This window comes from Harpia harpyja, chromosome 4, assembly GCF_026419915.1.
Source record: "Harpia harpyja isolate bHarHar1 chromosome 4, bHarHar1 primary haplotype, whole genome shotgun sequence".
In the NCBI taxonomy this organism is placed as follows: Eukaryota; Metazoa; Chordata; class Aves; order Accipitriformes; family Accipitridae; genus Harpia; species Harpia harpyja.
Window position 1 is genome coordinate 50,098,647 of NC_068943.1, and position 21,966 is coordinate 50,120,612.

Consider the following 21,966-nt stretch of genomic DNA (forward strand, 5'->3'; position numbering starts at 1 on the left):
CAGAACATTATCAGTATGTTGCTCAGCATAACTGTTTCATTGCCTGGTTGTCTCTCGCTCTCAGTAGACAGTCATAAATATTTGATTAAAATCTAATCTAGTCTTTCCATGACCATTGCAGAGGTTAACTGATGAGCACAAGCCTACAGGGGAACATAAGGGCCTCATGTTGAATACAGGCCAATATTGGTTGGTCAAAATAAATTTTGCTCATAAATTCTTGCAGGATGGGAGAAGAGATTTCTCAATTTAGACTCCTGTCAAAGCTATTGGAAAAAGGTGTCAATCACACTCAAGGTTTTCGTAGATGTCTTGCTGCCTCAAATGCCTTCCAGACGGATTTAATGCCAGTATGATTGATTGTCCACTCAGCTTTGCAGCTGTGCACTTCAGGGGGAAAGTCCATGCCATGCTCATTCATCTGCTGGATGGCAAAAAAAAAAAAAATGACTAGTGGCTCTTTCTTCATGGAAGTGCTATCTTCCAATAACTGATGAGGCAAGAGATGAACTGACAGAAGATCAGTCTAGGGGAGACTAATTATATCAAAGTAATCAATGTCATGAACAAAGAATAGAATTATAAGGTAAAGCAAGGAGATAAGTACCTAAGTATTAGTTAGAAGTTCTATTTATAGTGGAGGAAAAGTAAACATCTACAAGCATGTTAATTTCTCACCAATAGGATAAGGGGGAGAATTGCTGAAAATTCTGAAGCTAAAGTGTTTTAAAGTAAGTTTTTTTGATAATTTTACTAATCCTATTATTATTTATGCTACTATGATTTTCGTTAGCTTGAATAACCCAAACCACTGTTTGCAACATTAAGCCTTCTCCCAGGCTAATCAACTTCATCAAATTTATTGTGTCAGCTTAAGAGGTCTAACAGAGTACTTGTATTTCTCTGCACTGTTAGCTTACAGAAGCCCTTGTCATGGATAAGGATTCCACTGTTCTGCTGATATGTAAAGTCTGAACCAAAAGACGGGGCCACTTTCAAGCACCTACAGTCTCAGAGAGGACAGAGTGGAGGATTTCAAAGGATAGCAAGAACCAGTCTGGTAGATAATGGTATTTGTGGCCTGTGAAGATTTTTTTAAAAGCTTTTGCAAAATACAAGATTTCCAGACAAGGACTACTGAAGAGGAGGGCAAGTTTTTTAACAGACTGTAAACATGCTGGTTTAAATAGCTTGAAAACTTTCGTATATAGCACCTAACCAACTCCATTGATTTAGAGGCTGGTTTTAATTAATCAGATGCTACCAATAAATATGCAAAACACTGGTGGAAGACCAATGACAAGTTTGGTTTCTAGCAGTTAGTTGAACACTCTTTGTAGCTGGATCTGTATCTAAACTTATTTAGGATCTAACAGACTATAAGTATGCTTTTGTGATTTCATGGACAGGCAAAAAGATAAATATGAAAGAAAAGAAATACAATGTCTCAAATAATAAGAAGATAGGATCTTCTGAACTGATTTAAAAGTTTCAAAACCACCTCAGAGAAATGAAAACTAAGTCATGAAAGTTCCAGTATCGTATTATTTTCAAAAGGACTGGAAAGTGTTCAATGTGCTTTAGGATCAAGTCCAAATGATTTTTAATGAGTTAGATCTCATTTTCAATGAAAGGAAAATAAAAAGGAAGCAAAGCATAATAGATAAGTAATAGCTGAATATGTATTAAAACCAGAAATCTTTTCAAAGCAAAGAACAATGATCTCTTATCTACAGAATGTTCAGTAAATAGGTTAATTCTGCATATTGACCTAAAACTCTTGGGCTTGACTTATTATTACTTTATTTGTGCAGTAGTTTTTATTTACCCCATAAGGCTTAATACTTATTACATGTACGTGTGCTCGCCCGAAATGTCCAGTAGTAGAGAACAAAGCCTCTCGAGCCAGAAAGTGAATCTGAGAAGTTCATGGAAGGAACTCTCTGTGAACATACAGCTACATGTCATTCTGTCCCAAACCAGTCATGTCCACCGCATCATTTTGCTCTTCATAATGAAGAAAATGGATTTGATTTTCAGATCATAACAATTTTGCAATTCAATTTCTAGAAGGGGTAAGATTTTACAGAGAGGATACTGAGGAGATGATTGTTTTAGTCAAGCCAGGCATCACTTCCTACAGAAGTGGCACAAAGTATCTAGTTAGTAAAAGTGACAATATTTTTTCATCTGGCACTGTAAACTGTTCACAATCCTATTTAGAGTCATCATAAATCATAAACTGTAAAGTATCTAGTTTCCTAAAGGAGCAGCTTTATTTCATTAACATTTTGAAACTCATGTTGCAATGTTGCTAATTGTATAGTAATTTATCCAGGACCACAGTGTGAATTGCTGTTTTCAGTCAGGTTTTGGCACTTATTGCCAGTTTAAGTAAAGAGGAAGGGAGAATAAAGGATTAAATAGACACAAAAATGACGTGAAGAGTATCTAAAAGGGACAGCACTGCTAGATGTGGGACAAGTTGGGATACTCAGCAGAATTATCTGAAAACTGTGTTCCAGCAATGTAACTGCAAGCTGAGTAAACAGCACCGTTCCTTCAGATCAAGGCTACTCCCTTCTATACTTTCAAGCATTTCCTACCCACCTGTGAACAGGATCGGTCTGTGCTTGGTATTGCAGGCTTGCTCTGGCAAGTTTAGTGAGGGTTTTTAAAATAAAAGATCCTAGCAACAAGGTAAAGAACTAATTCAGGACAGCATTAAGTAACTGTGTAAATTTAGGTATGTGCAAAGATGTCAGTGAAATTGCTGGGATCCAAGCATGTGCTTTAAATGCTGGAACACAACTAAATGTGTCTTAATATGACACCTCAAAGTATAGACAGTGGTTTTGTCTATTAAAATCAGTCTTGATATACTTTAAGAACTTTGGTGGGCACTAGCTATGAATAAATTTGCGCATTTATTCAGAGCTTTGCACGTTAAGTAGCATAGACACTGAGCAGTGAAACTTTACTTTTTTTCCTGGTTTGTGGATACACATTGATATTCCTTTTTTTTTTTTTTTTTTTCTTTACAAACTGAAACTGAAACTGAAAAAGCTGCAGAGATTCACTTGTAGCAAGAGTTGGGTCATGGGAGGCTGGGAATGACATTCAGCTTCTCATTAGCTAGTCTGCTTCCCATGAAAATGTTTTCATTCAGACCCAGGGCTGCCCCAGAATTGTGTTACTTTCCCTTATGGAAAGAACTTCCTCACCTTCACCTATTGTAAGAAAAGCAACCAGTTTTTCCCATAAATACAGCACAGTTCTATACAAAATTCAGTTCTGAAAAGTACAGTAAGAACTAGTCTTAGTAGCAGGTAAAACCTAAGAAGGTGTATTTTTTAATCTTGAAGAAAATAGAGCAAAGAAGGAATGCAAGCCAAATGTTTAAAAGTATGAAGATGGAAGATTTTCTCAGGTTAGCTTTTTCACTGCATCTGTACCTACAGTGCCTTCCGGAATGAAACTTTCACTGGTGACTGGCACCCTCTCTGTGCTACAGCCAAATGAAATAATAAATAATTCTAAATATTTTGATAAGTAAAATTAAGGGACTGATGCAAACCAGCTAGAAGTATAATGAAAAATGAAGAGGAAAAAAAAGAGAAGTCTGCATCTTTAGCACATCTCTTTTGTCTGTCTCTATCAATTTAGGATGAATTGAAAGGAGGGGTTCTGACTGGATATAAGGAAAAACCTTTTTCACCATTAGGGCAGTCAAGAAGTGGAACACATTGCCCAAAAGGTCGTGCACTCCCCACCCACAGTGGTTTTCAAGACCTGACTGGATAAACCTGCCATGTGATCTCAGAGCTGACCCTGCTTTGAGCAGGATGTTGGACTAGAGACCTCCTGGGGTCCCTTCTTACCTGAATTATTCTATGATGCTGTAAATGTACCCTAAGCTAGTAACCAGAATGGAGAACTGTACTACCTTTCCTCTGAATTTTTACAGATAGTGTTCTTCAGGCAGTAGTTGAGTCAAGTGAGGTTTCTGATTAAAACATTTATGGAGGTTGAGTCACAAAACTTTTTTTAATGCAACCTAAGCACCAAACTAAATAAATTCAGGACAGCTGTGAACTGAGAGAAAAAAAACCTGTAAGGAAGCCATTTGGTCATTACTGGGCTAAACTGTGAAATTAGTGCTAAGAATAGTTAACAATGGGACATAAGCATTTAATTTTTCAAATTAAGGACAAATGACAGGAATGGAAAAACCTGCATATTATCATTCCAGTTTTTAAGGGCTGTTGTCTACCCAGCCCATCCCAACTACATCCCAACAGGACAGTAATGCTGTCTTGAATCTGAATTTGTGTGACAGAGACGGTTCTGTAACTTCATGCCATAAAGCTGGAGTGCGTGTTAGCTGGTGCGTTGCATGAACTTCTGCGGTGTTCTGCAAAGGCAGTCTTGCGTTGATCCAGGCAGATCCTATGGCTGTCCCTCTTGGAATGTTACGGCCAAATTAAAAAAAAACATTTTTGTGTCGCCTTTTTGCTATTTTTTGTATTTTTAGGCACTTAAGATCGTTCCTTCTGGCTGAACCCCCTGAGTGGCCATTCAGTCTGTGAAAATCCCAATTGGTCCCTTTGGTCTCTTTAATATTTTGCTCTCAGCCTACTGATCATAGCTGTTATAGGAGTGTGACTCCACCCTGAGGACAAGGCACTGTGAAATGGCTCCTTAGCCCCTGTTTGGTCACAGATGAGGCATGTGTATGGAGCCTCCGGGGCTCCCACAGCATCTATGAGCCAGAATTTGCTGAGGCCAGTTTTTGGCTAGGTTGGACATGACAGATACTAAAACAAAGAATCAAATGCAAAGAACAATATAAGCTGCTGCTGCTTTTGTCCCAAACACAAGACTTAAACACAGCAATAGTGTTGTGTAAAGGGTGTGCTTGTTAAGGTGTGCAAGTGCATGCACCACTAAGCTGTTCAGAGCAGGACAGACTTCCTTCTACATGCCTATGTTGTCCAGAAGAACGGAGCCTAAGTAAGGCCCCTGAAAGCTGTGGCAGTACAAAATGATGTCACTGAATTTCAGTATTGCATGCTTTTCTCTGCAGTGACAAACTGTGATTCCTATGTGAAAATGTTCTGATATTAATACCTGATTTCTTTTCGATATAGAAATGTTTTAAATTGCATTTGACAGCTAACACTCAGATTGGATTATTTATACATCACTTTGTCAGATTTACAGAAACTTTTGTCTGAATTTCCCAATGGTTTTAATTTTCAACAAAACTGTACTGGTTTGTGCTCTCTAAAAAAAGTCTCAACCTTCTGCCATTTTTGTAGGGCAGCGAATGGTTCCATTACGATACTGAGCATCTGATGTCCACCAGACAGATTAATCAAAGCTTTGGGGAATAGGCTTTATGCTTAATCCATAGGTAGCAGTCATGAAATGCAGAAAGATGGAAAGTTAAATATTCTATGCTTTCTCAAATTGGGCAGCATGAGATACTTCAGAAGTGTATAGATATTGCCAATCTACTTTTCAACAATTAACCTCATCCTGACATTCTTTAATAATTAAAGATTGACTTAAACATATAAATTAGGTTTGTTATCCCTTTCAAAAGTTGCTCTTCTTTAACTTCTGGTCTCACTATATAAAATGTCCAGACATTTATTTAATTCAGTTCTTAAATTGTTGGCCTCACTCATATCTTATAGCAGTGACTTCAGGAAGCGTTTCCTTTTCTGGGGTCCTCTGATTACACCGCCTTTCAGCATCATAAATGAAGTTTTGAACTGTTGTGTTTCAAAGTGGGAAACAGCAGTTTTAAGCCTGCTTTCTCCAACCCCTTCTTTATTTCTGTATGGTTTTTACCATGCTTATCTCTCTTCTCAGTTGTTAAAATCTTTCCTCGTCTCCTAACTGTTGCTTTTTCCTGCTGTGATCTGCTCCTAGTTCACAATATTCCCCTTGAAATGGGCTGAGCAGTATTGCAAACAGCCACGCTCCTTATGAGCTGTTTGATAGGTAAGAAAATCAAGCAAGTGAACTGTTTCTGCATCACAAACAGCCACTCGCATAGCTCCAGCTTCTCTGCTAGCTGGGGAATCCCCCAGGAAGCTTTCACGAGGGTGGAGAAAGCAGAGACAAGATCAAGACTAGTGCTCTAAAGCTGTGCTTAGGGGAAGAGGCTGAGGGTGTTCGAGGGTGTTGCTGGGTGGATCTCCTTGGCTAGTTTCTGATTTTGGCTTTATTACATGGCTGTGCTTTCAATTTATTTCAAAGGTGCCTGGAGCCTTATAAATCTGCATACATAGTAAGGAAGAGATTCTCTTAATGGTGAATACTGAATTTGAGTGTAATCATAATGGAGAGAACATTTTGATTTAAATATATAATGAAGCAACCTTTTCATAAAAATATCTTCTAGAAATGGGGAATTTTCCCTTTTATAGGCACATAGAGCCACAGTTTCTGATAGAGGAATACTTTATCTTGGAACACACACAAAAAAGCAGACCCCTCCCCAAAATCATGATTTTCCACATGCTGAATAATAGATTAAAACTTATGAATATATTTTCTAGATTGTTTAAATAATGGTCAAACAGTGTTTACAATGGGAAAAACAGGTGGTTTTTCTCCTGCACCCAGCTTTTGCAGCACACCAACCATATCAGGAAGATGGTTATAACTCTCTTCCAACTCAGGCTCATTTGAGCTATAATGCTCTCCTGCTTCTGCAAACCCCAGCAGCCCAAGAGGTGCTCAACCAGTACAACGTTGTTGACTTAAGCCTATCATTTTTATCTGCTTGTACAGTGCCTTCTGCACTAGGTAAAAAATACTGGGCCTAGAAGTGTCGGCAATATCTTAGGGTCTTGCAACAATCCTGAACTTTTGTACTCCAATAACATACAAGGAGCAAGCTGGAAAGAGAATCTGTCTTGATCCTTCAGATTAAGCCAGGTAAGATTGAGGAAGATCTAGGTGCAGAGTAAATACAAGCAGGATGACTTCAGATAAGAATGTGTTTTTTCTTTACTCCTGGGAAATAGGAATGACTTTTGGATTCTGCACACTTTCCTGATTTAGTCTCCAACAACTTCTGGGAGGAATAAAGTATCTTCCACAGCTTATGGGCAGATCAGTGGGTACTCCAAAGCATTGCTTATTTCTGATGTGTCTATGCACTAACTGCAACACTGCCTATTGAAATATTACTGCTTTTAACTAGCCCTAAGTGTGACATGCAAGACGTTGTTTTATCTAGTTCACCTTTATCATCTGAAAGTTATGTGGAGAACCTGTTTCTGATAAGAAAGTCCCTTGAGAACAAATTCATCTACTAAGAAAGTGCTTTAAATACTACAAGATATAAAAGTACAAGTAAGATCTGGTAATGCAGGTGCAAAACAAAATCGTTTCAAAACTGATGAACTCAGTAACTATTTTATTTTAAGGTGCTTGACAAAGATATCTATTTCTTGTTATGATGCTATCTTTATCAACTTAGATGAACCTTCTCCAAGTACTGAGCTGTATTTGTTGCTTCTAAATGTGTATTTTAATTCCATTTCTTTTCTAACACAGCCCAGATACCCAAAATTCTCCACAGAGTAAGTCTAGAAAAGAAAGAGTTTGCTTTTTCCATCTTTCTGATCAAGGTAGTTTTATAAGCTAGGTCAAGTCACCTAAAATCACACTTAAATTTCTGCTCACTTTGCCATGTTTTATTCCTTTCTTCTGTGTAAGTCTGTTATTAAATGTTAGCTTATTGGCAACCTCTTTAAAACCATACAGAAAATTGTTACCTGTCAAAAGTCCTTGCACTTTTCAATTCTAACTACTTCTGTTAGAACAGGCAGCTGTTACAGTATTGATAAGGATTTCTTTTTAAATTGTTAATGCTAAGAGATCTGCAGTAATTGATTGTCCATGTTACTGTTTTTCTGGCATGATGGTATTTTTTCAATCCCATAACATGTCTTATTTCACCCCCTTGGATTTCTTTAACTCTTGTGAATTTTAATTATTAAAAAAACAAACTTTGTATAAATCTTTGTATAAACACCAGTTTTATACAGCAATCTGACTTACTGAAGTTTTTCTGTTGGTGCAAGTTACAGCTGGTAGTGGAATTTAGGTGTCAATACTATCAAAGTAGATGAGATGATTATTTACTCGGAGGCCAGCAGAAGGCCAGTTCTCCTTTATAAAGACCATCTTTTTGAAAGAAAAGATTCATGGGTAGACAGCGACCAATTACTTCGAAAACTCAGGCTGAAGATTTTAGTGGTGCTGATGGACAAAAAAACCCCCCATTCCGGCTTGAAATTTTAAAATCACCATATTCTCCATTGCTTTTGCTATCTATTGAGGTTCGATGGCACACATTATGACCAGTTACCTGTTAACAGAAATCCCACCCATGCAGGCATATGCATATAAAAATCCTTGAACAAGTTCTGTTTGTACTCAGGAAACTACATAGAACATCTGTTCAGGCATGGACTAAACACACTTAACTGCAATGTCAGATTTGCTTATATCATATCATACTAGGTCATGCATTAGACTAGAAGTTTACTTCAGATTAAATTCAGCTTATAAAAGAAAGCTCAGCCATGTCTTCTCCTTTTCAGAACTGATTTAAATAGGCTTAAATGATGCCTGGATATGTCCACTCAAAGGCATGAATTTTTTTTAATCAGGAGTTAATAAAGACACATTCAGAGCTTCCCAAAGTAAACATCTCTTCCCAAGAGATACACCTTCATACACTCAATCCTTTATCATACTATTTAAGAATTTTACTTATTTCTGTGGTTAGCCATCTATGGTCATCACTACTATCCTTGACCAATCAAGTACTATTTTTCCCACCTCCTGAAAACTAGTGTTTTGACAGTAAGAAATGCAAATAAGAAAGCCATGTTAAAAAGAAAAACACAAACCAAACACAAAACCAAACAAAAAACCCCACCCCAAACCCCCAAATAACAAACCACCCCCTGCAGAATAGTTATGGGGCATTTTTCAGTTAGGTGAAGTTACTTATTTAAGGTATTTGGTAACAGCAACAGGTAAGGGTCTACTGAATATCTAGTTCTAAAAATGCTTAATTAAGAGATTGGGATACATTATGCCAGAAAAGGTCTAATTCACTTCTGGGCCTCAAGAACTTTTTCTTAGCACTGTATCTTACAAAAGTGTGTGTAACACATGTTGTTTTCTTAGTAACTTTTTCAGCTTCAAAGTTACAGGTTTTACCATATAATTATACATAACAAAGATTAGACATTTCTCTACTTTACTTACAACAAAACCAACTTTTAATATGATTTCAGATCAACAAATAAAAACACAAGTGTGAATGAGCATAAAAGGTATTATAGAATAACTACATGTATGCTAAACTACTTCATAGCTCTGTAATTTGCAAATCCCACTTGTATTTTTTGTAAAGTAAAAATGTAAATGAAAGAAAGTACAAGCAGGATTCTTGTGGATTAGTTCTTTCAGGTTAAATTTTGCTGTATATTGAATTATGGCAAATAGCTTTCTCTCCAAAACTATTGCTTTCTGGCTGCTATGAAAACAAAACCTAGCAAATTAAAGATGAAAACAGATATAACCTTTGAAATTTCATGCTTTTTATCCATGAACTTTATATGGTTGATTACCTATTCCATATATTCTTGTCACATACAGAGAGATGAGATCCTACTAAACAAGTTCAGATCTTTCAATCTTGTGGATAGAAGCAATTTAACTTTACAACAGGTATGCAGCAAGCTTCCCTTTGATAAGAACCCTTCAGCCAAAAGGATGCTTAAATCTCGTATGAATTATTACAGAACACACATAAATGATGATGGTCCAGAAAAAACAGCTCAAAAAGCATCACAGAAGGAAAATGAGAATAAATATTCTTTAAGTATAATGAAAGGAGATGGCCAAGCTCAACTTATATGAAACCCATGAACAAAAAGTAGAAGTTCTTACTCAGTCAACACATACACAGGACAAAAGGGTTGCCATGACAAAGTGCTGTACAAGAATAGTTGACCACACCACAAAATATGCAGAATGTTTACGATGCAACCTGGTAAGGTGAACTCAAAAATTACTCTCTCATTGTGGTTTCCACCAGACCAAAAATATCTCATGAGTATGGGGTCCTATAACACTATGTTCTCATTGTCCTTGATGACAGGAAAATAGCAAGCCTAAACAACATACTGAATTAATTCAAGTAATGGTGGAGACTGGTTCGCTTGGCTATAGTGCATCAGACATTTTTCCTTAGTAAAGGATATGCAAAGGAACATAGGCATTACTAGGTGGTACAGTGAAGAATCAAACAGACCACTTCTGTATTTGCGGGAAGCTTTGTTCTTCCTGTAGGACAATTTTGGCACACGCAGAAAGGCAAAGAGAAACAGTATCTATCGTTTTCCTTTGCCAACATGAAAAAGAAATGAAGAAAATAACAGTTCTGAACTTCAGCTCTTGCACTAGCTTTCCAGCTTGCTAAATTAGAGTCCCATCATTGGAGATGCTCAAGAAATGTCTTGGACCTTTAAAAAGTGTGTGTCTAATGCTGAGAACCTTTAGAGATGTTCCAGGGTTAGAAAAGGTGACTCAGTAACCCAAACTTCAAAAATGAAAATAAAACACAGATAAGAGCATTTCCATTATATACTAAGTAATCTGAAGCAGGAATCAGGTTTGAAAGCAGAGAAAAACATGTTGGTTGAGAGAAAATTACCTTGAGCAAACAATTGAAGAAAAGAGGAACACACAACCTTTCTCAGCAGGCTAAAGAACTATAATGCAGTAGTCCGGGATGAAATAACTGCAGACCTGCTCAAAGCAAACACATTGAGAACATCACTATAATTCTTTCATGGAAGCATGGGAGAAAGAATCTATCCACAAAGTGGCAAGGGTATCACTATAAAAATATCCCAGAAGGGTGCTAAAAGTAGCTGCCAGGATGCTCTCACACTGCTGTAACTGCTAGGGAAACCTGTATCACTGCAACACTGTAGACCACAATTGATTGACAGCAGGTATTGAAACAGGGAACAAAAGCCAGCTTGTGCTCCCACAAATCACCTTCTAAGCTATGTGATGCTATTGAATGCAACAGATGACAGCTATCATTCCTTGTAGGGTTTACTGACTTTTAGGATGCTTGTGTCTGAGTGTTTGCAACAGATACAGGGAATTCCTTGAAGAGATAAATAAATACTCCGTGCCTTTTAATGGGGTGCCAAGTATACTGGGATGCCCAGTCAGGATCAGACATAAGCACATTCTTCCCCTTTGCTATCTGGTATTATTCCTGATTGCATTATGAAAAAGACCTCCAGCTTAGAGAGTGAAATTCTGAAGAAGGACAGATGGCTGGAGGTTTGGACTTTCTTCAGGCCATGTGCCTTCTGAATACATTTGCTATGTTTTGCTTGTGAAAACATCAGCCTCCTCAGAGCTACTAAGCAAACAGGCTTTACAATCAACAAATCAAACCCAAAAGTATGACAGTCGATGTGACTACTGTATGATCCCATTTTTCTTGAATAAGAAGCCATGAGAACTGCTAATGAGTTTACTTAAACTTGGAAGTCTAGTGCTTGCCTGCATAATTGCAATTCAAGAAGCTAAGGTAAATACAACTTTCGGAAGCTTGCCTGAATCTAGGGTACTTAGCATGATTAGCATATGGTATGAATCTTTAGCTGCAACGTACTGAGCATATTCCTGCAGGGGTCAGAATAATGGAAAAGCAGTAAGTCTAAAGGAAGTAAAGCAGCTGCTAGTATTTATGCTTTTGATGGATGTTCACAGTGAAATGGTCAGACAGAAAAGAGAATGTCTATCCAAGGTCTTGACATGACACTCACAGCTGTGCAAATAGCACAGATGGGAAGATGATTCAGAGTGGCTAAATTTTGAATATGCCCAAACCCAGACCCTCAGACCCTCAAAATAAGATGTTTTTTTGTGACCTCCCTCCTGGTCCCTCAAGGCTATTAAAGAGATTCTCCAGAAAGGGCTCTTTGCAGCAAAATGCAGCAGTTTCACAGATTAACAGCTTGAACAATTGGTTCAGGATGGGCTGATGAAAGATGATCTCTGCATGATGTACCCAAATGTACAAGACATTAATTGGCGTCTATGAACACTCAGTATAAGTAGCTGTGAAAACATCCGCCTGTATCCTTCTGTGCATTCTCTTAGACCTGCAAAATTCCTACGGCTTTTCCAAGTAATTAGTATTCAAATGGCATGTGTAACCAGGTCAGTCTCTTAGGGTGGCTACTGCTGGCAGCAAGTATTCTCCACTTGCTGAAGTACTGTAGTAAACATAGGCACGGTTCATATGTACATGAGTAAGCACTTTGATGAACTAATGGCATCCTAAACCAGATAACTAGACCTTATTTTTCCTACAACAGCCTCTCTCCTCACCCTATCCTCAGACTAAACAGGTCTTATGTTGTTGAGAGGAACAACTCTGGAACTAAACTTGTCACAACTCAGGCTCTTTTAAGAGTAGTCCTAAAAGCATTTTTTTAAAGTACTCCTTAAATACAGGAAGTGGGAAAACTTGGGATGGTGCAGTATTTCACAGAAGACTCTCCAAAACATTTCTGGGGCCAGCCTAAGCAGCTATTAATAGGTGTATTTTAGCTTATGTCTATATTAGCAAGTAGCGTGAACCCATAGAAGCAGGTCAGAAACTGGTGGAGAGGCTCCCATGTCCCAGTATGTGCATTTCTGAGGGTCTCCAGGCTCTCTCCAGTCTGATCCTGGAGCCTGAATGCTTGTTAGTGGTTGTGGCGTATTAGCGGTACTCCTGCAGTGCCTTTCAGGTTTAGTTTCTTCTGAATGGGATCTGGTTTGCATGTTCCAAGACCGCTCAGTGAGGCAAATCAAAGTGTGCTAAGTGGAGCTCATTAGGAGGTGCATTTCAGAAGTGCAGTCTGCACCCCAGCCAAAACGTCAATGAAGAGCACCCTGCCGGAGGCACACCCCAACTTTCCAACCTGAACTAGTTCTGCAAAGGGCCAGGCTGAGTGCACCTGCACTTATCTGATTTTTAATCTCCTTTATATGCTAGTTGCACATCCCTGACATATATACATATAATATAAAGTGATTGCTGTATGGAAAACAAAACATCACAAACTGCTCCCCCTTGTCCCTCCCTCCTTAAAAAAAAAAAAAAAAAAAAAAAGTAATCTAGAGATGCAAAATTTAGGCTTATTTGACTTATTTACACCATGTTAAATTCTTGAGGCAAAAAGCTACATTGAGTATGGTAAGTTACTTTGAAAAGTACTGGAAAACTTAACAAAAAACCCCCTAACCCCTACCAATAGAGATCCCTAAAATGATTTTGCAGGGGAAAAATAACCACAGCACAGAAAAGAAGTTCATTCATTTCCTGCTCCCACAGAGAAGAAAAAAAAGCAACCAATGTCCACCAAGTCAAGGCAGAGCTCTCTGGAAAAATGTGTCTCTTCCATATAAGCAAGCATTGATATCTTTTATTACAGTCTGTCTCCCCCCCTGTATTTTACAGTCACAGCAGCACAAAGGGTTATAAAGAGACTGGAGAAATACAGGAAGTTAATCTATCTGAGGAGCAAAAAAGTTTGCTTACGTTATTGCTTCTACTGCCAGTATGATAGGAAGGCAAGAAAAAAAAGTTCCTTTCCCTTCTCAAGTTTACAGGTTATTTGGTACCTTTGCTTGGTCTTTTTTTCATTTAAGTGTCATTAACATTCTAGGAAAAGCTAGTAGTTTCTTGCAGACTAGATTTGACAAAATTGAATTAATTGGGTGATTTTCTTTTGACTTCAATAGGAGCAGACTCAAATCACAGAGAGCCTAACACCACAGTAGAAAATACAATTGAGTCTTGTATGCAGGCAACAGAGTGCAGCTATTTATGTTTTTTATCAGGCAAAAAGTATCTGAGAGTATTAGCTAACTCAGTAATTTGCTTAAAAATACTTCTTATTCTGTTTTTTGCTTTTCCCAGTCTGAGTGATACTCTCACAATGACAGGTCAGAACATCTCAGTGGCTTCCTGAAAGTGCTGGCAGGTGGCACACATGGGAATCTACCTTAGTGACCAGTTCAGCAGCCCTTTGAGTTAAAAGCAAATTTAGAAGTGACAGTGAATTGAGTATACAGAGGTGGGAAGAGGGGGGATTAGTTAAGGTCATAAACTCAGAATTTAAGATACGGTTAAAGCGTTTTAAGTTAAAGCACAAAACTCCATGCTCTGTACGTATTCTACACAAGAGATCTTTCTCCAGAATAACCTCCCGTCATCTCTTCATCAGTTTTGGGGCTTCCTAGCACTTACTGCTCACATACAGCATCTTAAGAACTTCCCAACAAATTTTTGCTACCCACACTTCTAACATCAACACAATTATACAAGAACTTGCTTCCGACTACTAGTAGTTATAAAAAATTATGTATTTCATAGGAAACTGCAGTCATTTCCATGGAGTTGTCTTCTGCAAGGCAGTGTGCTTTGCTATCAACCTGCCATCTGTGCTATTCACGTGCCACATGGTCTCTAATAAATAAGAGCATGCATTGCAGAGAGAAAACTCTCAACTCTGATAAATATCATACTTGTCACTTGTTTTCTTCAGATCAGAAGTTAAGAAGGTATTAAGTATCTTTGTAACTGAGGCATATGGCCATGTTTTGGTAGATTAAGAAGTGCAGAGAATCATGCGCCTCTCAATGTTTCTCATTCCTGTCAACAGAAATAGGATCTAGCCACACTACACTATGCTTTACCTAATGATGAAGCTCAGCACATCACTGAAGCCTCTCAAAGTCCAACAGAGCTAGCGTCATTTATGCATGTTTATTCCAAGCACAGAAAGCAACATGAGTGTGTTTGGCCTATCATACACTCACTATTCAATGTTTAAAAAGGGAGTGGATATTTGTATGAAAACAGAAAGCCCCTCATACTCTAGTATGATGTCAGTAATACAGCTCCTCAGAGCATGTTATTGTTTTAAACAGAGGTCTCCACACTTTCACATTGGCTATAAAATACTTAGTGCTGCTGGACTGGAAGGAAAATGTCATACATCTGCAAACAATTAGAAGGAGCTGGACTTCATATTTGATTTACTAAACAATAAAACAAGCTTAAGTGTGACTATATGTGTAAGTTACACTCCCTAGGAGCCTCAAGCAGTTATCATAGCAAAGTCTTTTAACCATAATTAAATAAATCCACAGTGGGACCATTGCTGATCAAGATTATCTTTCATAAGATATTTTCAGCAGCAAAAAGCATGAAGATCATGAAGTTGAATGCATGCTTTAAGTGCTCCAAAAGTCTTTTATCCTTTAAGCACACTGTCCACTACCCTTTTTCCAGCTGGAATTCATTCAGTACAATACATTTCAACTTTTAAACACTAATATTTCTATGCTTTCTGCATTTAGATTGAAATTTTGGCATGAGGAAATTAGTAGCAAAACTTGATTCAGTCAAGCCCAAGATTTCACCATAGTTTGTGTGTCTGCTAGTTAAAAAGCTCTGGTACTATAACAACAGTTAGTTGTTGTTATAAATTAGCCAAAGATTTGTGAATTGAATATAAATATTTAGTTGCAAGTTTCAGGAAGCCAGAGCATGGAGTAAAGTAATAGTAATATATCACCACCAATCTTCTCCTCAACAAAACAAAAACGTCAACCAGTTGTCAGTCTTTAAGTTAACCCTAACTCTCAACTGTTATTTGGAATATAAGGTATTGGTACTACACGCTGTTAAACTTTCCTATGCTATCCCCAATTTATACACCTAAAGCGGTTGTAGCAAAAGTGATGTTCATGTTTGGAGTCTTCTAGCATTACTTGCATTCTTTTATCAAACAAAAACGTTGTTACAGGCTAAAGTTGAAGCGGTTTATTGCAGTTCACCAGTGAAGATGAGTGCCAGCCACAGTAACACAGCATCACCTGAAGGAGGGAGTGCTGGATCAAACATAGGAGTCTGGTATTCTGTTCCTGGCTCTGCTGCTACTTTGCTAAGTTAAATTAAGGAAAAAATAATTTGCCATCCTTGGCATTGATTTTCCCTTGATAACCCTAAGTGAACGCTCAGGGTTGAGGGGATCATGGGACTGACCTCCTGCAGTAGGTTCTTTACTTGCTGTTCTTGAATTAGAGTGACAGAAATGTTGAGAATTAGCAGATAAGCCAGAAATGCAACTCTGAGGCTTTGCCTACAAAAATAACTTACCCAGTCTCCATGCTGATTACTATGCTTCAGAATGACAGGGAATTTACTTACTAGTGATAAATAATGTTCTGTATACATGAATACCAGGGAGAAAGGAACTACCACTGTATATTACAGCTTGCCCTGATTATAGTCACTCAAGTGCTATTTTATATGATTATACTCTTATGGGCCACAAAGTGGAAAAGATGAAACATGGGGTCAAGTTTTGCCCTCTGTTTGCATGGGTATCTCACTAATGTGCTTGAAAATCAAGTTTGTGAACAAGGAGTAGAATATGTTTTTATGAAAGAAAACAAAACAGTGGATGAAACGTTTGTTACTTCAGCAAATATAAGAGTAAACTATTTATATGAAATAATAAATGAAACAGTCTTAGTTTACAGCAGTGCTTGTGAGTCTGGTTCCCGAATGCATACAATTAACATTGCTAATACCCTGAGAATTTTGGCACTGCATGTGGTGTATGTACACTGAGATGAAAGCTCTTCATTGCCATAGTTTCAAAGACTGGCTAGACTATGACTGGAAGTGAGCTGGCAGGGTCTGTGTAGAACTACTTCCATAGAGATCAGAAGAGCACAAGCTGTTCAGATGTTTGGTTCCTACTAGTTGAGAAATATTCCTCATACATAATAAAACCACCATATTCTTCTCCATTGCAATCTGGTCTAAGCACAAATTCACATGGTGGTTATTTTTTGTTCCATTCAGCATTCACTTACTGTAAAATACATAGTTTTGCAAATCTTGAGAAATTGTCTATAATACAACTTGCTGCGTTGCCTACTTTTTTCAAAGCACTGCCTCTCCTGGACATACTTAATACAAAACAAAATGTTTGACTAAAGTTGCTTACTTGCATTAAGGGTGGGGGTTTTTTTGAGGATCTACAGACAACAGAATTAGTTCTACTTGTTAGCCTGAAATAGATGGAACAGACTGTAAGGCTGCAACAAACTGCAAGTTCTGTTACCTTGAACAATAACAACATGCATGTATTTTATTTATTATATCTTAAGTGTGTACATGTCCAGTTTAATGGTGCAACAATATATTCTAGTAAGTGCAAGAGTTATAGGCTGTCATTTTCCAGGCATTAGATTTGTTATCACATACACTCCAATTATACTGAAAGTAAAACATACAGCAGCTTGCTTACCTTGGCACACATTGTGATCACTTTGCTCATACCCAGCTGCACACTGAATTTGATGAGTTGGGTTTGGAGGGGCACGGTGAGGATCTGCTGGAGTCCGTCGAATGACGTTGTTTCGACCACTAGTGGATTCGGCTGCTGCTTCTTCTCGCTCATTTACAATAATTTGCGCTGTTCTAGGTAGACAGAGGTATCCTCCATAGTGGTTAACACATTTCATCCCACCTTTACATGCATCTGGGACTATTTCACATTCATCAATATCTGTGGTTAGCAACAACACAAGTCATGCTTTTAACAGTCGAACCTTCTGCAACAGCCATTAATACAAGTAACACAATGAGACATGCAAGCACACCTCCTTGTCCAAAACAGGGGTGTGTAATGACAATACTTAATACCAGTGGCAAGTCCATCTTTGAAAATTGTTTACTGTACCTTTGCACCGTTGCCTAACAGGATCCCATTCATAGCCATCTGTACATTGCTATAGAGGAAATAAAAAAAAAATTAAATGTTAGGCTACTCAGGATTCTTTATTTTGGAAAAATAATCAAGCATATTTCAATGAACTCAAAAGTTTGACACTAAGGGAAATGCAATGTTTGCATACCTTCATAAGCTAGAAAAATGGCTATTGGTTCAGCATTGCTGCGCAGGAACAACAGCAAGTGTATATAAAGACAGCCTCTATCTCAGGAAGTTCCTAAGATACCATTTATTGCCAGCAGGTAGATTTTACTGGGGCTGGGGAACAAAGTGAGAAAAGCAGCACTTTCTCCTTGCCTTGTTCCTATATACTGTTTTAAAGCATCTGTCATTGGCTGAATCCTGGAATAGATGAACCTTTGGATTGACCCAGCTGACCACTATGAAAATCTTCTTACGAAAAACAAGCAAGTTTTCCTGAATTTTGGTTTTGTTCACTGCCTTCCAACAGGTGAACATCTTTCATTCCTGGGGCCGGTTTGCCAGAGGGGCTAATGGGCCTCTATGCCCTTGTACTTCATCCTCTCTCCCCTTAGCACTCTAGCAATGGGGAAGGATCCCATGACAGCTGGAAATTCGTTCACATGCTTTTTAAAATCACATGACTCCAGGAACTGCAGTCTAGGAAGAACAATTTATATTGTGAGACATACAATAAACAGTTATGAGTTTATAATAGTGGGACTACTTATAGAATTAAGACTTAGCAAAATTCAGAGACTGTACTCAGCAACTATTCATATCAGTGCACATGAGTAAGTTCAGGAAGAATTTTAAATATTCTCCCCTGCAGTTAGATAGGCATCTTCATTATTCCTCTGCCCCAAAACATTAAATTGTCTAGAGGGCAGTAATTTTAATCACAGGTGACAGTTATGGAAACTGATTTGCAAAGTATCACAATGCTACCAACTACAGCGGACACATTTAAAATATCAATGAATCAACTGAGCTGTACTATGTAGGTGCATATGCATCCTATGCTACTTAGGATATTACTTTAATGGCCCTACAGAAAAAAAGAATTGAGTCGGCTAATGCAATTAGTCACAGTCAAGCAAGCTAAATCTTGTTGCAACTCCTCTTCTGCAGAGGAACTATGCAAGCGACAAATTTGACGTTCCGATGCCTAGATCCACTTGTTCCATGTACTATCCTCAAGCTATTTTGAGGAACTTGTTACTAACAGACACTGATACAGCAATAGGATTGAAAATATTTTCTTCATTTGTAGGTGACACCAGCGATCTGTCAAATGTGGCAGCGAGTTGTAACTTTGGAGGCTTTTTCTTCCAAAGGGGTAAGTGGACAGCAAATTGTATTACAGTTCTCAACCTCTAAAGGAATGACTACATGCTGAGTTGACAACACCAAAGTTACTGTAGCTATGAAAACACAAACCCAAAGGAAAACAGCTAATTCGTGCATTTACTGAATCACCCAATTCCTGTTAATGCACAACAGAAGTACTCTCTATTTAACTGTACGGAGCCAAGTCCATCTATTACTGCAGCTGAAGGGACTTTTAGAATAGAAAAGGATTTGGCCCTAAATGAATACAATGTACGCATGAGAAACAGTAGCATCCTAAGAGTAAAATTTCCAAAAGCTAAGTTTTTTTTGTTAAGTAGTTTTACATGATTAGAGTCTAATGATCCTTGAAGCACCTAAATGCTAAGACCTCTTCAAAAATGGAGTATAGGAAGCCAAGTCATATATGCATGCTAGAAATTTTCCATTGGTATAAACAGAACTATGCAGGCTTATCAGAAAAGGCTACTTAATTTTTTTAAAAAGAACACGTAATAAATGCAGAAAAGGAGGGGGGATGGGATCCCTATGTTAGTCTGGATTTTCAAAAGGTACTTAGATCTTCAGTTTCCACTTATATGTAGGGACTTAAAAAAAAAAAAAAAAAAAAAGAAAAATCACAGAAGCCTCTAAACAGAAGTACCCTCAACCTTCAAAAATCTATTGCTTCTAAAGCCCAGTGTTAAACTGTTTTATGACTGACTTCCTGATGCTCACTTGAGGCTTCTTTGAGCCCCGTCTTCTACAATAAGGTCCAACTCTGCAATATTTACTCACTTGAGCCATCCCACTGACTTCAGTGGGATTATTTGTATAAGACACAATCTCAGTCTTTGGCTGTGATTCTCTAACTTTTTGCATGTGTGCAGAATTTTCTGCTTGTGTGGCATTGCACTAATGTCTGTACACATATTCAGAGGTCCACCCATATGAAGCAAGTTGCAGGGATTACAACTGTAATCAGATGTGAAAATGTGGGTTTTTCCCCAGCCCAAGCCGATGTAATTGCCACTCCTTCTATGACATGCATTATGCAAGCCAAAGACTGAACACAAGCAGATTAAAAAAAGCCTTACAAAAAAGCCTTTAAATCTCTTACCCTATCACTTGGTTACAAGCAGAACCTCTTTCCAGTATTCTTATACAATTTTATCAAGCCATGCAAAACCACTGCTCAAAACCAGCTCAGAAACCAACAGTCCTATCATCACTCCAGGACTAAGATGCTTCATTAAGAGCACTGAATTCTGAAGTACTTACATTTTGTTAAAAACAGCTTGAAATACCCAAAAGAAAACACAAAAGAATGTTTGACCTAATTATCTGTCAAAGTCCATATCTTTCAAATGAAGGTCCTAGGGACCCTGTCTTTATGAAAATGGATTAAAAAAAAATATTAAAACCTCATAATTTTGTTCAGTTCATCAAGCTCAGTACATAGATAAGCTTTTCAGAACAGGCAGTTGTAGCCTATTTTGCTCAATCTTGTCAACTTCAACTTTAAAACACTGTTTCAGTGCAGTAACAGCTTACTTTACGGTTAACATTTGAACGCAAAGAACTTTGTATTGCATGCTACATTGGCAAGAAATTTGGTTTTTCTTAAACGTCATTTAGAAAAGAATCCCTGCAAAGCAGTAATTACCTCGAACTCTATTAAACCTTACCGTGTATGTTATGGTTTCCTCAGTTTCCTGCGAATGTACTGTAATAAGAATGAGACCAGCCAAGAACATAGCTGTCAACATCGTGAACCTTGAAAGAAAGAAAAACAAAGCAGGAATATTTTTAGCGCGCTCCTTGGCCGGGGGACGCAGCCAGCACCTCCGGGACCGGCTCCGGGACCGGCTGTGAGCGCCCGCCCAGCTTCTACCTGGGTGAAGCAGCCGGGACGCTGCCCCTTTTCTCCTGCAAGAAGAGGGTGAGGTTTGGCTGTGCTTCCAGTCCGGTGTATTTTAGCCAGCTGGGGAGGGGAGGGGGCGGAAATAATCAGAAGTAAATGGAGTTTAAAATAACACAGCACTTAATGCCACACTGAACTAGAAGCGGTGCGCTCCAGCGCGGCGCTGGGCAAGGGGCAGGCGGTGTGACCGCCCTGCCATCCCACGTTTTGGGGTGGCAAAGCGATTTTTAGGTAAAAGCTCACCGTCCGCCAGGAAAGCGGCTGGGGGAGAAGGCGGGGGGGGGACGCGCTGCGGGACCCACCTCCCCGCGGGGAGACGATCGCCGCCGAGCCGAGCTGCGCGGCGGCACCAGCGGCTCCCGCCGGGCACCTGCTGGGCTCGGCCCGGGGCCGCCATGCCCTGCCCTGCCCTGCAAACCCGCTCCGGGGAGCGGCGGGGCGCGCAGCCCTCCCGGCGCTGCCCGCTCCTACCTGCGGCGGGGCCGCTGCGGGCGGCGGCGGTTGCTGCTACCGGCGGCGCGTAACCGTGGCGGCTCGGCCCCGTCCGTCCGCTGGGTCCGCGGCGGTGCCGGCGCCCGCTCGCTCTCCTTCCCCCCCCCCCCCCCCCCGCGGGCCTTCGGCTAAATAGAAACGGTCCCGGCTCCTACCGGAGTCCCCGGGCTCCCCCTACCGGCCCCGCGGGGGCCGGAGCCCTTCGGCGGGGCGGGGCGGGGCGGGGCGAGGCGAAGCGAGGCGGGGGACGGCCCGGCCCGGCCCGGCCCGGCCGTTCGCCGCTCCCGGGCGCCCCGAGGCGGGGCAGGTGCGGGGCGCCGC

General features: G+C 39.4%; 1 protein-coding gene across 2 annotated transcripts in view; it reads right to left on the minus strand.

The window, feature by feature from the left end:
* Nucleotides 1-21,767, minus strand: part of EFEMP1 (EGF containing fibulin extracellular matrix protein 1) — a 49,638-nt gene extending 27,871 nt beyond the window's left edge. Inside the window, exons 1-5 of one of the 2 annotated variants that reach the window (XM_052783992.1) lie at nt 21,625-21,767; nt 21,124-21,213; nt 20,918-21,005; nt 17,889-17,937; nt 17,454-17,714 (exon numbers count right to left, since the gene is read on the minus strand). In XM_052783992.1, the coding sequence (XP_052639952.1) occupies nt 17,454-17,714; nt 17,889-17,937; nt 20,918-20,998 (391 nt within the window). In that variant the 5' untranslated portion in view covers nt 20,999-21,005; nt 21,124-21,213; nt 21,625-21,767. The remainder of the gene's footprint in view (nt 1-17,453; nt 17,715-17,888; nt 17,938-20,917; nt 21,006-21,123; nt 21,214-21,624) is intronic. The other variant, XM_052783991.1, reaches the window with a different exon arrangement.
* Between the last annotated feature and the right edge of the window lie 199 nt (nt 21,768-21,966).